The sequence below is a fragment of the Akebia trifoliata genome, chromosome 7 (assembly GCF_017979445.1).
Source record: "Akebia trifoliata isolate Shusen 1 chromosome 7, ASM1797944v1, whole genome shotgun sequence".
In the NCBI taxonomy this organism is placed as follows: Eukaryota; Viridiplantae; Streptophyta; class Magnoliopsida; order Ranunculales; family Lardizabalaceae; genus Akebia; species Akebia trifoliata.
Genome location: NC_141381.1, coordinates 24,860,782 through 24,874,304, shown reverse-complemented (window position 1 = coordinate 24,874,304; position 13,523 = coordinate 24,860,782). Strand labels below are relative to the sequence as shown.

Below are 13,523 nucleotides of genomic sequence, written 5' to 3'. Positions count from 1 at the left end.
GTTTCCTCTCGTTTTGATAAATAATTTCAGAACTCAGAATAATACAAGAGAGAAAGGAGGGAGAGCATTAGAACTAGGCAAATCCTTGAACCCAAAGCTTTCAACATTAATTTTAGAACTAAGAATAATAAGAGAAAGGTAAGAAAGCAGTAGTAGTGGGCACATACTTGAGCCCAAAGCTTTGGCAGTCTTATCTTTTAAGCAAAAATCACATTCAACTCCACCATCCTCCCTTCTCTTCTACTAATCTCTTCCCAATTTCTCTCAACTTCTCTCTAGTTTTGTTTATCGACAAGAATGCTCTTTCTAAAATACTAAGCCTCCATATCTTCTTATCTTCTTTAGTTTCAGAAATTTTCGTAAAATTTATTTGATGGGTTCATTTCCAGCACCGGTGAAATTGTGGAGCTCTGCCATGCTTGAGACCTCTTGTGGATATCTACTTAAAGAATTGAAGGTGAATGGGTTCTGGTTTATGGTTTCGGATACTGGTTTTTAATGGAAGTATAGTAAATGAATGCTTAGATTTTCTTCTTTCGTTCTCTTTTTTTCAAAACAGCTAATCTGGGATGAAGTGGGGCAAGATCAGCTTGAAAGGGAGAAGGTTCTCCTAGAACTGGAACAAGAATGTCTAGAAGTTTATAGGAGAAAAGTTGATACTGCAAATCTCTCAAGAACTCGTCTGCATCAGTTGTTAGCGGAGTCTGAGGCTGAATTCACCCATCTACTAGTGTCCCTTGGAGAGCGATCTCTCCCTGGACGGGTATGCTCATTCATCACTTTTCTTCTCGCCTTTTTTCTACTATCATAGATGTAAATGAATAAATGTGTTTTGGTACATAAGTTTGATATACATCCTTAAATTTTGAAAGTAGAATGGGATCCCAACATCATTAATCCATGTTAACAGTGATACATATCGATCCCAAAAAGTTATTGTAACAATGTTATAAAACATATGAAATATAATGTAAGTGTGTGTAGAAACAAATGTAGCAATATATGAACATGCATGTCAAGGAATTGAGCTTTGCCAAAAAAAAAAAAAAAACAGACGTTCCTATAGAATAGGATCGGTGTCTACGTGGCACATTTTAATTGGAGATTAAACACATCAGGCTGCAGGCCATGTATAAAACAGCTTGTTAGGAGCCCGGTGTGTTTTAAACTCCAATTAAAATGTGCCACGTAGACACCATATGTTACAATAGGAACAGGACAGTGTTTTGGATCGCGACTCTAAAAATGCACGTAGAGGAATAGTCAAGGTCAAGGATGGTAGGGAGTGAAGATGTCATCATACCTGCTTCTGCCAAACAAGAGTAGACGGTGGCCTTGAGTCCAACTAAGGTGATCTTCTAAGCCAAAGTTGACCTGATCAGATCATCCAATGAAATTTTCTGGATCCTCGATCTGATATATCATATAGTTTGGACCACTTGATCATGTTTGATTCTGTCTAGGCAGATTTCCTAGGTGGGACAAGGATGAGTCCATTTGTGTCCCATATGTCCTCCATCTTGACACCATTGATCTTCAGTCAATGAAGACTTTGAGCCATGGAGATGTGGATTCTAAGTAATTCTCTATGACAGCCAGATAAAATGGTGGGAACGCTGAAGGAGCAACTCGATTCAATTACCCCAGCTCTGCGGGAGATGCAGATGAGGAAAGAAGAGAGGGTGAACCAGTTTCGTGATGTCCAAATGCAAATACAGAAAATTTCTGCAGCAATAGCAGGCCAACCAGAGCTCAATATTTCCCCATCGGATGTCACAGTGAATGAGAATGATCTTTCACTGAAGAAACTCGAGGAGTACCGCGTCGAGCTACAAAGTCTCCACAAAGAAAAGGTACTTAAACAAAGATCCTAGAGTAGTGTGGCCATGTGTGCGATATGCAAGAGTACTAATGGGTTTGTGTATGTGTTTGCTTCTTCTTTTGGATTTCAAAGAGCGACAGACTCCTAAAAGTGGAAGGATACGTAAGTGCTGTTCAGAGCCTTTCTGCAACTTTGGGGACGGATTCCTCCGAGATCATCACAAAGGTTCACCCAAGCTTGGATGGATCGTGTGGTCAACAATCAAAAAACATAAGTGATGCTATTTTGGCAAGACTCAAGAGCACTGTGGAATCTCTTGAAAGAGAAAAGGAAACAAGGCTTGAGAAGGTAATTCTTACCTGTGCTTTCCCTTAGTTACTCAGGCCATCTAAACATGCAGGTTTGAGGCACATTTAATTAATGAAAATAAGATGGTAGTGAAAACAGAGGTTATCAGATAATCTAGTCATATTAAACCTCTCAAGTCTTTCAAGAAAGCTCACTGACTGCAGCAGCATTCAACAGAAATTGTAACCATCTTCTTCATGAATTTTTTTGCATCTCTGCAGCTTCAGAAACTCGGGAAAGCATTGACAAACTTGTGGAGTCTCATGGATACATCGTACGCAGACCGTAGATTGTTTTCCCATGTGACCAATTGTATATCAGTTTCAGATGCTCAAATGTCAACTCCTGGAAGCCTTTCCCTTGATATAATCCAACAGGTAAATATCAACATATGCATATACATACATACATATATATATAGGGGAGCGCTAACGCCGAAGACCTCAGGAGGACGTTACCATTCACCACCACATTCACTTTCCAATAATACCCCTAGCCATTTTTGTCTTTTAGTGAAAAAGACGGGTATGTTGGTCTCTAGCATAATAAATGCATTTATTATGCTGACATTGATTGCCAAAACATTTACTATAAACGAAGTGTTTAAATTTAAAGACTAAAATGCCATTAGCATTTATTATGTAAAAGACCAACATACCCTTATTTTTTTCACTAGAAGCCGAAATGGGGTAGGAGTATGATTAGAAAGTGAATGTGGCAAAGAATGCTAACATCCGCATGAGATCTTGCAAAGTGAATGGACACGTTAGCATTATCCACCACATTCACTTTCCAATAACACCCCTGCCTATTTTGTCTTTTAGGGAAAAAGTCAAAGGTATATTGGTCTTTTACATAATAAATGCTAAGGGCACTTTAGTCTTTGATTTAAATGCATTGTTTGCAATAAATGCTTTGGCAATCAATATCAACATAATAAATGCATATATTATGCAAAAGAACAACATACCCTCGGCTTTTTCACTAAAAGAAAAAATAGACAGGGATATTCTTGAAAAGTGAATGTGGTGGAGAATGCTACCGTCTCCATGAGGTCTTACGTTAGCATTCCCCATGTATATAAACAGCAGCAGTACATATTTATGTTTAACAGAACCAAAGGCACTGGAAATCAGAATTAGTATTGACTTCGTACTTTCGAAATGTTTCTAGGCTGAAGCTGAAGTTGAGAGATTGGATCAGCTAAAAGCAAGCAAGATGAAAGAGCTTTTCCTAAATAAACAAACAGAACTTGAGGAGATATGCAAGAGAACCCACATGGAGATACCCTCACAATCAGAGATGGGCAATATATTGAACCTCATAAACTCGGGTAAGATTGAGAAATTTGTCTGTGTTAAGTTGTAAAGTTCATAGTAATGTAAATTTAATAGGCCCATGCACTGACACAAACTAAAGGGGAGATTGACCATGCCAATCTCCTCACCAGCATGGATGAACAAATATCTAGGGCAAAAGAAGAAGCTTCCAGCAGGAAATCTATAATGGAAAAAGTGGAAAAATGGATGCTATCACGTGATGAGGAGCGATGGTTGGAAGATTATAGTAGGGTTAGTTTATTCTGACCCATTATTATTATTGGTTATATTGCTTCTTGTGTTATATCTTTTATCTGCATCCATGTAGGATGAGAATCGGTACTCAGTAAGCAGGGGTGCCCACAAGAACCTGAAACGAGCGGAACTTGCTCGGATAGCAGTCAACAAGATCCCTGGTAAGATAAAAGAGGAATCGTTAACGATGCAATGCAAAATCAGCTAGTTTAATAAATAAAAATAAATTTATATGTAAGTAGAGCTTGAAAACTTGTGCTCCTAAGCCAAGTTCTAATTCACCCTTTGGATGGGACTACTCCCACAGTCAATGCACTGCCCTCTCAGAAAATCCTATGTTAAACAGGTTGAGTCAAGGGTCAACATGACCCTAGAGGGTAGCCCCAAGAAATTCATAGCTTCATGGGGTTCCGAACACATGACCTACCTCAAGTGCTTGTCAAGTGCACGGCATGCCACTAGATCGACCCCTTGGGGTTAGCCAAGTTCTAACTCAACACTGTTCGTCTCCAATCAAAAGCATTATGATGCTACCTCTAAACTAACTTACGATCACAGACTTATTGATGGTATATTTTCTACATACACATGGTATGGCTACAGCTATGGTGAATTCGCTGATAACAAAGACAAAGAGATGGGAAGAAGAAAGGAGGAAAGTGTTTTTGTATGACGAGGTGAGATGTTCTAGCGCTCAGAAGAGGAATTGTTATATTGTTATTTCAATAATATCATTTTTGTGTAGTATAAGTAGATAATGATCTAATCCAATGTTTCGCGTTCAAATATGTTCATCATCATCACCGATGAAGTCTTACCCCAAAGAATTGGGGTCAGCAATAATGTTCAAATATGTTGCAGGCTTTTTTTTTTCATCAATAATAACAAGAACATTTCCAAGAAAGCATGGGAATTAGAAGAATGAGATAGAACTTCAAGAAAATAATCAAAGCTGAATAAATAAGGGAGCAAGGAGAAGTTTTTAATTTCAATCAAAATCATCCACCTTTATATCTCGAAATTACTTCGACTAGGACACCAGGCTATCAAGAAAACACGTAATTGCCCTGCAAAACTTCTGGTAAATGCCCACTGAAATCTTCAGAATATGACCATTACAGTCCTTCAAGAAACCCAAACACAGAAAATAGAACACCCTGAACCCATTGCTTTGCTATCCTTATCCTTGTCATAAATCAATGTAAAGCTGTAATAATCATAATCTCCTAGAAACTATTGCTTTGTTATCAATCTCGTCATCATAAATCAAAATAATGCTTCTATAAGTATAGCTTTTATGTTTGTTGGATCAAGTTCTGTCATACATGAATCAAAAACTAGGCTATAAGAAGATTACTCAATAAACCTTAGACGCCGATAGGTCGAGTTAGTTCATGCATTTCAATTTGGAGGTTTTAAGACTCTGAACCATGTCTTTATTCTCCTGACTTTGCCTTTAATTCATGCACTATTGCTCTGCTAAATCAAATTTATGTCGTACTGTTGGAATCAATCCATCATTTGCTCTAGGTACCTCTATTGGCAATTTTGGAAGAATACAATTCGCTACGGCAGGAAAAAGAAGATGACAAGCAAAGAGACAGGGTAAGTATAAATTGACACTGAAATAATAGATTCTTTTTCTTTGTAAAAATACTTGTTAGCATGCTATTTTATTCATGATGAGTTGGTTTGTCATATAGGAAAAGAAGAGGATGCAAGTTCAATTGGTAATTGAACAAGAGAATTTGTTTGCATCTAGGCCATCAACAAGCAATCGTCGCCTTTCAAACAGAAGCATAAATGGAGGTTTTGGCACGGCTACCCCTTTAAACAGGAGGCTTTCTATGGGGATTCAGCAACTAGGATCAAACAGCATTAACTCTGTAACTCAAGGCATATCCTTCATAAAGGAGAGTAAGAAGGTAGAGGGACAAAAAACATTGGCTCAGAAATCTTCTCATCTTAGAGAATATACAGCTTCGGTGGTCTCAGCAACAAATTCGTGCTCATTCTCTCCGTGATTTTTCAGTTATGGGAGACAAAAAGAACAGAAGAACCCTTATCTATGTTTCAATTTATAATAAGAAAAGGTTGTTATGTAGGATAGAAAGTTTTCTGTATGGAAGTATCTAATTGAGTTTGTAAAGGAATAAGTTCACCTTTCCGTTCTGTCAGTTTGAATGACAATAACTATTTCTCTTGGAATGATGATTATCTGTGCTTGATAGGGTATGTGGACCAAATCATTTGCAGTTTGAAAGTAGATATTTACCATATACCATATATACTCAAACTATCTATGTGAATAGATGTGTAAGCCTCTGTTTCAACCTGTTCTGCCTCTCAAGCTGTGGTATAGAACTAGTCAACTCAACTTTGTACCTGGTGACCAAGGCCTACTGCTTTGCATTTATTCTTTGATTTGATTTGCTACTTTGTTTAGTTTATTGATTGGTATCAAATAGAAACTAAGTCGGCAGTTTGGGTAACCACTATGATCATCCATTATGAGGATCTAAAAAATGTGATGGGCCCCATAATGGGATAAACATGTTGAAAAAAAATCATCAATTTACAGTCCTGGGATACGAAATCAATTGAAGAGAATGAACAAGAAAACAGTAACCAAGAAATCAACCACAACACATGGATTTTGTGAAAAAACCCTAAATCATGGAAAAATTATGGAGCCAAACTCATTTCACTATGCTCAAAGGCCAAAAAATAAAATTACATGTTTGTCCCCTAGAAAACTACTATAAATGCCCCTAACGAATTAGGGTTAACAACCTACTTACATACAAGTACGGTTCATGTCGAGCAGCAAAACGCATGGATTGATTAATAGCAATTCCTTGTTAACCAATATCCCATCGGGCTCCATAAACCATAACAAAACATTGGGGCTTGTTGGACAACTGCAATGGACTCTAGAATGAGTTGAAAAAAAGTTGGATCATGAGTTTAAGCATTTTCAATGGGAGATGGGCCTGATTGTGAGGTTAAAAAAATAAATAAATAAAATTTAATTTTCAACATCAAATCCGTGCGCACTATGGGTATTGAACGCATGTGTATATTATCCTGCAGGTAACATATCCCTAAGTTGGTCTATTTCTTTGGAAGCAAGAAATAAATAACTAAAGAATTCTGGAAGTGTGGCGTGAAAAGGTAATTTTTATGGCACCTGTGTGAAGCATCCTTCATCTTGAAGAAGAACAAAAATAGGGGCTGTTTGTTAAGGCGTTTGAGAAGCTCCAATCCACAACAGAAACTTGTGATAATGTTGTTCCTCTTTCTTTGTTGTAAACCACCATTCTTAAGGTAAAGATTGGATCTTCTAGTTGAGCTAAAGAAGAAACATCGTTGTATTCCCATTTTTTATGGTGGAGATTTTCGGAGATTGTCTTGGGGTTTTTCCCTTCACAACAAATTTCTACGTTAAATTTTGTGTTCCCTGTTTCTTTTTTGTGTTTGGTTATTCCCTTCCCAACTATACGTCCAATGATGAATGCAAGAAGCCAGATCGGAAGCAAACTAAGAAAAAGCTTGTATGAGTTGAAGCAAGCTACAAGATAATGGTACAGGAAATTTGATTCATTTATGACGAGTCACGAGTACAAGAGTATAGCTTCATATCAGTGTGTATTCACCAAGAAGTTTTCTGATGGTGGATTTATTATTTTACTGCTCTATGTTGATACCATGTTAGTTATTAGACAAGACGCAAACAAGGAATAACCAAGCACAAAAGAGAAACAACGCACAAGAAATTCAACGTGAAAAACCCATCGTTGTGAAGGGAAAAACATGGGACAATCTACGAAAATCCCCATTCTAAAATAATAGGAATATAATGATATTTCTTCTTCTCTAACTCAACTAGATGATACAATCTTCATCTAAGGAATGTTGGTTTACAACCAAGGCCATTTAGGGGCCGCCTAAGGCCCCGCAAAGATAGAAAGCCCCCCAATTTTCTTTTAATAATAGAAACATTTTTTTTTACCTATATATCGTGTATACATTGGAATATATGGGGTAGATTTTCAAAAAAATAAAAATTGTTAACATCATTAATACCTTACACGTTGAAAATAGATGTTTCCAAATAAAAATAACCAAAAAAGGAGATAACATCTCCTAAAAAAATTAATAACAAAATTTTTAACCTATTATAATAGGACATACGTTGCAATATTAGGGGGATATTTCTAAAAAAAATGTTGACTTTGTTAATGCCTTGCACGTTGGAAATAGGTGTTTCCAAATAAAAAATAACCAAATATATATATATATGATCCCCCAAATCTCCTAGTTTCCTAGATTTCTTAATTAGTTTTTCAAAAATAATTAACTACCTAAATATCTTCTCTCTCTTGCACGTTCTAGTTTTTTTCAATTAAAGTTTAAACAAAAATAATAACAATAATAAATGAAACCCAACCATATAGGACACTTCTCAAAAAAATAGTTAGTTTCCAAAATATTTAAAACAACCCTACCTCCAATAGTTTCCAAAATATTTAATCTTTCTTGGGACATGGTTGATTGTAAGTAAGATTTTATCAATTTCAATTTGGAAAAGCTTCTTTCTGCAAAAACAACCGTTACATGTATTGTTAATAATACTCGTAGCAATAATATCATAAGATTCATTAGAATTTTCAGTTTCTTTTCTTGTTTCTTCTAATTTTATTTTATTTTCGTCATTAAGAACTGTCATATTACACATTTGATCATCATTTTGTAATTGTTCATTATCATCTTTTAGTTCATCTAATAAATCTTTATTGAAAATATTTGTTGTATTTATTTTGTTTGTAGTAACAAATTTATTTGTCTCCTTTTTTAGATTGGATTAATTTTTCTACTTTTTCTTTTCTTTTTTAACATTTTCATAACCAGATTCATATTTTTCTAAAAGTCATGTTTCTAATTTACCAATAAAAAAATGTTTATAATTAAAAAAATCCTTACAAATAAACACAATCACTTTAATGGACCACTAAATAAAATAAAAATAAACTAAAATATAAAAGTTAAAGAGCAACAGAACCTGAGACTATGAAAATGAGAGAATCGGTGAATCTCTATAAATTTTGAATGTCAATAAATCAATCAATAATCAACGCTAGCCACCGTTCACCACTAGTTCACCAATGATCTTTAAAATAAAAGCACAAATCAACGATCCACCAAGGATTTGTTAAGAGAAAAAGAGATGGATGATAAGAGAGAAAAAGCGAGAGATTTGAGAGTCAAAGAGATAGAGTCTTGCAAAGAGGTGTGAGGTGAGAGTGTAATAGGAAGTTTGTAAATGTTATTTTTTTTACCTTTTATTCTTTAAAGGAATTTTGTAAAGGTTTTTTTTAAGTTTTTATTTATTTTAAAATTTTTAATGTTCAAGAGTTGAAAATAATGGGAGATAGGGTTGCTTTAAATATTTTGGAAACTAACCTATTTTTTTGAGAAGTGTCCAACATGGGTGGGTTTCATTTATTATTATTATTTTTGTTTAAACTTTAATTGAAAAAGACTAGAACATGCAAGAGAGAGAAGATATTTAGGTCGTTAATTATTTTTGAAGAAGTACTTAAGAAATTTAGGAAACTAGGAGATTTGAGGGATCTTATCTTTTTTGTTTTTTGTTATTTTTTATTTGAAAACACCTATTTCCAACGTGCAAGACATTAACAAAGTCAACAATTTCTTTTTTGGAAATATCCCACTAATGTTGCAACGTGTACCCTATTTTCATGAGTAAAACTTTTGTTATTAATTTTTTTAGGAGATCTTATCTCATTTTTTTTGTTATTTCTTATTTGGAAACATTTATTTTCAATGTGTAAGGTATTAATGAATTTAACCCAAAAAAAAAAAAAGAAATCTACCCCAAAAATTCCAACGTGTACATGATATATAGGTTCAAAAAAAAAAATTGTTTCTATTATTTAAAAAAAATTGAGACCCTTCTATCTTTACGGGGCCTTAGGCAGCCCCCGTAAATGGCCTTATGCTTGAGCCAACCCTGGCTTTGGGGCAAGAGTTTAGCCATCATATCTGAAGGATCCTCATCAGTATGAACTTTTTCAAGTTTTAGGAGTTGATTTTCCAAAACATCTCTAATTTTTACTCATATGGGCGGCACTTTGATTTTCACGATAGACAACATACTCTTCTTGTCTAAGATCCAGCTCCTGGAGGAACTTCTTCATCCATAACATTTCCTTGCAAGCATTTGTGGCTGCAATATACTCTGCCTATGTAGAAAATTGGGCAATACACGATTGCAGTTTAGATTGCCAAGATACCTCTCCCCTTGCAAAGGTAAATAGGTACCCAAAAGTGGTCTTTCTAAAATCAACATCCCCATACGTGCTTGCATCCGCATCTCGCTAACCCTGGATTGCCTACTCCAAAGTTCAAACATACTTTGGATGACCCTCTAAAATACCTCAAAATCCATATCACCGCTGCCCAATGCTCTTTGCCTGGATTGGCAATGAATCTACTAACAATACCCAAGGGCAGAGCTACATAGGGACTATAGCCCCCACTGAATTTTATTTTTTTTGCCAATAGCCCCTCTATTTTGATTAATATTGGAGATAGCTCATGTTTTTCAAACTGACTGCAGAGCCACATATGCATTGAAAAGTAATTTGTGATTAAGCCCCCTCCCATTTTTGATAAATATTAGAGATACACCCTCAATTTTGATCGATATTGGAGATATCCCTGATTATCAATCGTTGTTAGCACTTAGCCCCCACTAACTAAAAATCCTGGCCCCACCAACAGCATGTAAGATATCTGGCCTCATGCAAACCATGGCATACATCAAACTATCATGTATCCAATTTGATTTTCAACCTAAAATTCATGAGCACACAGCTGTTACATCGAAAGCAGGAGACATCTTACTTCAAATCCAATTTTGTTGCCTTCATCAGTTCTCCATGTATTAATGCAACCAATTCTTAATGTATAATAATGAACGCTTCAACATAACAACTATTCAGGCTCTTTTATTGTTTGTAAGTGAAATAATGTCTGAATTTGCAACTTAATGTGAAAAAATAGCACTCTTAAGTAAGGTAAATCTTGAGATAAACACCAATTGTAGGTTTCAAACATCGAATTAACTTGAAAATTATCACCGACTGAACATGAAAAAGATCGATATGGCTATTTAAATCAAGAACGAATAAACAATCTAATTTGACTTAATCCATCATTGAACAAGCTAAACTAAATTCAGAAATTGAGGAATGAATGTTCGTCGAACCTGATTAGATCGACCTTGTGATTGGAGAGATCCAACTGGTAGGGCTAAGATCGATCAATGATTCGAATTGTTCAGGTAGAAGTACCTTTTTTCAATAGATGCAAGCTTCCATCTCGTTAATCCTCGCGTTTCTTCGATTCAGCAGCGTAGTTTTCTCGTTCTTGAGTCTAAGGATTCGAAGAACTAAGGTTTTCGACTTTTCGTTCTAGGGTTTCGTCGCCTCGCGCATGAGTTTGATAATCGAGAGAAGATTGTAGACGGAAGAGCGTCTTCGAGCTCCCATTGAAAATAAATAAATAAATAAGGAACGCACTATTTGCACCCACTTTTTTTTCTTCGTTTCATATAAACTCTGGTTTTACTGCTTTCATCCCTCTACCTGATGTGAATTGTGATTCGTTCCTCTCTCTGCCTCTCTCCCTTCCCCTCCCTTCCCTTCCCTTCCTTTCCCTTCTTGGAACCTACAAAAGTTTCGATTAGGGTCTCAACAAGCATTTTGTGGTGCAAGAAGTAATAATAGTCTTAGAAATTGCAAATTGAAGGTTGTGACAGGGATTATCATACTTAGAATATATCAATCAGGATATTTTAGAATATTTGTTTATATATCAATCATGTTGTGATGGAATGAGTGATGGACGTCACAAATCCATCATCAATTTTTTGCGAGATCAAGAAAAATTATTTAATTAAACCAATTGTATACTCTTTCTTCAAAAGATCATGTACTTGCGAGATGGTGTAAGAAAATATAATGCATCATATTATAATACATGAGATACATTGTGTAGACAATCCAATTTCGCCTGAGCCCATTCGAAAAAGTCTCAAAAATATATTTTAATCTAAAAAATTATCAAATGATCAAAATAATTGAAAATTAGGTTGAAATTTTTTAAAAATTACTATTTTATTTAAAATAAAATGACTAAGGGCTATTAAATAGCCCATAGGTCCATAATAAATGTTAAATGGCAAGTTCCTTCATGCAACCAATCCAGTTCTTAGCCCAACCCAATTTTGTACCTGATACAATTATTAGTCCAATCATAAAATGGCCTAATTCAAAATCCAAATCCAAACTCATACCCAAGATCCAAAATCCAAATCATATGTCTCCATAAGAAATAATTCAATTTTCATTATTTCATGTCTTCTCTTTTAAATATTCTTTATTGTTTTTACATGCTACCACTCCAATAATTTAACTTTTTATCATTTCATACCTCTTATTTCAAATCTCATCATATCATGTCTCAATTTGATCAAAAATCCACGTATCACTCATATATTCACCCTCCCAAAAATCATAGTAAAATTCAATCTCTATCCTCATACAATTAAAATTTAAAAATAAAAAATAAAACAAAATTCACGTCATTTCCATTTATTTTTAGAGTTGGACCATTTTACCCTCAAAAATAATTTACAAACTCTATATAAATTCTATCATTATTCAAATTCAACTCATGGTCTCGACCCCCCCCCCCTCAAAAATCCTAAGTTCTAGCCATTCAAAACCTTCCCCTTAAAAAATCTTAAACTCTATTTATTTTTTAAACTCATCCCATCTCCCATCTCTTTCTCTTATTTTAAAAAGAATTAATCTAAACACTCTATCAAAGACTTAAGAAGAAGAAGAAAAACATGGTTAAGCTTCAAAGGTAGGAATAGAGTAGGAATTTTAATTGTGTTTCTCTGTCTTTCTCTTCTCCATTGCCCTCTTTTATCTTCTTCGTACCTCTTCAATTTTAGTTTAGAATGTCTTCGGATGTAATGAACACCATCTCCTACTCCCAGAAGATTGGACTTTGGTTTGATTTAAGGTTCAGGAGTTGAAGACATTCTCCAAATATTTTTTTATTTAATTTCCACTACATAGAGTATATCTCACATCAATGAGATTATGTTCTTAAAAATAATAGATAAAGATAAAACGGTGGACCAACTTAAGAAGATGGTTCTCCTTCCTCATCAAATCTTTTGAGTCGATTCCAATTGGAGATGAACTATTTGGAAGTTAGCTTTTTACCCACCAAATATCAAATTCAAATATATATTATTTTAAGAGATACGACTCGGAGAACACACATGTATTTGTGCCGACGACAACTTAGAAATTGTGACGCCCCGCCAAACGCTAACACAAATCCCAATGCCAAATCCCAAGGTACTAGGTGGCACCTCGAAATTTCGGCATGGTCTCCTCTGTTTATGTTAACGTTTCACGGAACTCAAACCTGATAAACCAATTATAATACAACCTGTATATAAAGCTGTAAATACAGGAAATGAACAGCGGAAGGACTAAATTACATCTAACATGTAAGTAGATCAGAGTGCGGAAGATTTATCAATATACAGGCTTACCAAAATACTCTCACTCTAACATAGGCCTAAACTCTCAATCCAAAAAACATACATCCTGGATGAAACTGGCAATTCTAACGGATGTAGCCCTAGTGCTCACCAGGCAATAAAATCT

The 13,523-nt window shown here is 35.1% G+C and overlaps 1 protein-coding gene and 1 long non-coding RNA gene across 2 annotated transcripts; one reads left to right on the top strand and one right to left on the bottom strand.

The window, feature by feature from the left end:
- The first annotated feature begins 321 nt into the window (after positions 1–321).
- Positions 322–5,768, top strand: MAP65-8 (microtubule-associated protein 65-8). Its single transcript, XM_086447747.1, has 11 exons — positions 322–457; positions 560–763; positions 1,596–1,853; positions 1,955–2,170; positions 2,392–2,547; positions 3,344–3,503; positions 3,590–3,741; positions 3,818–3,905; positions 4,348–4,421; positions 5,275–5,349; positions 5,448–5,768. Exons 1-11 carry the CDS (start codon positions 374–376, stop codon positions 5,766–5,768), a joined length of 1,788 nt encoding a protein of 595 aa, XP_086303873.1. The 5' UTR covers positions 322–373.
- LOC147398515 (uncharacterized) lies at positions 873–11,662 on the bottom strand. The gene is made up of 2 exons (XR_015179926.1): positions 11,039–11,662; positions 873–6,831 (listed from the first exon to the last, which is right to left on the bottom strand). It is a non-coding gene; the product is annotated as an uncharacterized LOC147398515 (long non-coding RNA).
- Between the last annotated feature and the right edge of the window lie 1,861 nt (positions 11,663–13,523).